Here is a 1,512-nt window from a genome sequence, read left to right on the forward strand (position 1 = left end):
GGAGCTAAGAACTCCACATCTTGAAGTACAGATGTTCTCAATGTTATTACGGTATCTTTACACTGGTGATATTTGTCCACATGACGCGACTTTGGAAGCAAATCTACTTCGACGACTCGGAGAAGAATTTGGAACTCCAAATCCACTGGAACATGATCTCAGATATTTGCTAGATACCGGTGATTATGCAGATGCCGCTCTTGTATTCACGTCGGATAGTGATTATCAAAGACCGGATAGTGGAAGTTCGGAGTACGGATTTCGCCCGAAATTAGAGCTGCCATGTCATAAAGCAATACTTTCCGCGAGATCTCCTTTCTTCAGAAATTTAATACAAAGACGGACTAGATCGGGCGAGGATCACACAGAAAGAGCGCTTCATATACCTACTAGAATAGTGTTGGATGAAAGCGTGATACCTAAACGATATGCCAGAGTATTACTACATGCTGTGTATCTAGATACTGTCGACTTATCATTAATATTGAGAGGAAGCGGTTGTGGAAACAGCGCTGGTAGTTTGGGAGAGGTAAGAAAATCTTAGCAAAAAAATATTTATACACTAATGTATATTAATTTTATGTTAATACTTTTATTTAATAAACTTACAGGTTCAAGCCCTAACACATACGGGCCGAATGCGACCAAGTCCATTAGAAGAAGCGATGGAATTGTATCAGATTGGACGATTTCTCGAGCTTGATATATTATCGCAAGGTTGCGAGGATCTTATTTTGGAGTATCTCACCTTGGAATCGCTACCGACTGTTCTCAAGTAAATCTGATTATGATTACTAATAAATCTTTTACAAAAGTTATAAATTAGATCATATTATTAAAAAAAATTATGTTATGTGCAGATGGGGTAGTCAACCTCACGGATCAGCATGGGTACACAGGCAAGCGTTGCATTACTTAAGGGAGGAATTTCAGCCAATTGCTTCGTCTTCGATTCTTCATCAGTTAGATCATGCCCACTTAGCGAATGTTTTACAGAGCCATTTTTTACAAGCGAGCGAACTTGAAGTACTGCAGGCAGTGCTCAAGTGGGGCGAACACGAATTAGTACGTCGTATGGAGGATCGGGAACCTAATTTGCTTAGTCATACTGTGCATTCTGTGACGAGAAAGGGTATTAAGAAAAGAGATCTTAGCGACATCGAATTACGGGAGATATTGAGCGAACTTTTGCCGCTTGTCAGAATAGATCATATATTGCCGCCGAATAGCGAAGCATTAGTACAGGTATATTTTCTACCAAAAATTTAAATTATTTAAAAGAAAATATATCTCTTGTTAATATATTTTTTATGCTGATAAATTTTTAGGCTATTAGGAGAGGATTAGTTTCAACTCCACCAAGTCATATGATAGGAGACGAAAGAGATAATTTGAGGGTGAATGCTTGGATAAGAGGCGGAAAGAAAAATGGATTTTTTGTAAGGCCAAGGCTATTCATGCCGTATTATGAAGAAATCAAGGTAATAATAATTATAATAATAATAATAATAA

General features: G+C 37.7%; 1 protein-coding gene across 1 annotated transcript in view; it reads left to right on the plus strand.

Moving 5' to 3' along the window:
* LOC108687927 (BTB/POZ domain-containing protein 7) overlaps positions 1 to 1,512 on the plus strand; it is a 21,172-nt gene that overhangs the window by 2,467 nt on the left and 17,193 nt on the right. The window contains exons 4-7 of the mRNA XM_018193974.1: positions 1 to 529; positions 612 to 775; positions 861 to 1,245; positions 1,329 to 1,481. Coding sequence (XP_018049463.1) covers positions 1 to 529; positions 612 to 775; positions 861 to 1,245; positions 1,329 to 1,481 — 1,231 coding nt within the window. The remainder of the gene's footprint in view (positions 530 to 611; positions 776 to 860; positions 1,246 to 1,328; positions 1,482 to 1,512) is intronic.

Source organism: Atta colombica, unplaced genomic scaffold (assembly GCF_001594045.1).
Source record: "Atta colombica isolate Treedump-2 unplaced genomic scaffold, Acol1.0 scaffold102, whole genome shotgun sequence".
In the NCBI taxonomy this organism is placed as follows: domain Eukaryota; kingdom Metazoa; phylum Arthropoda; class Insecta; order Hymenoptera; family Formicidae; genus Atta; species Atta colombica.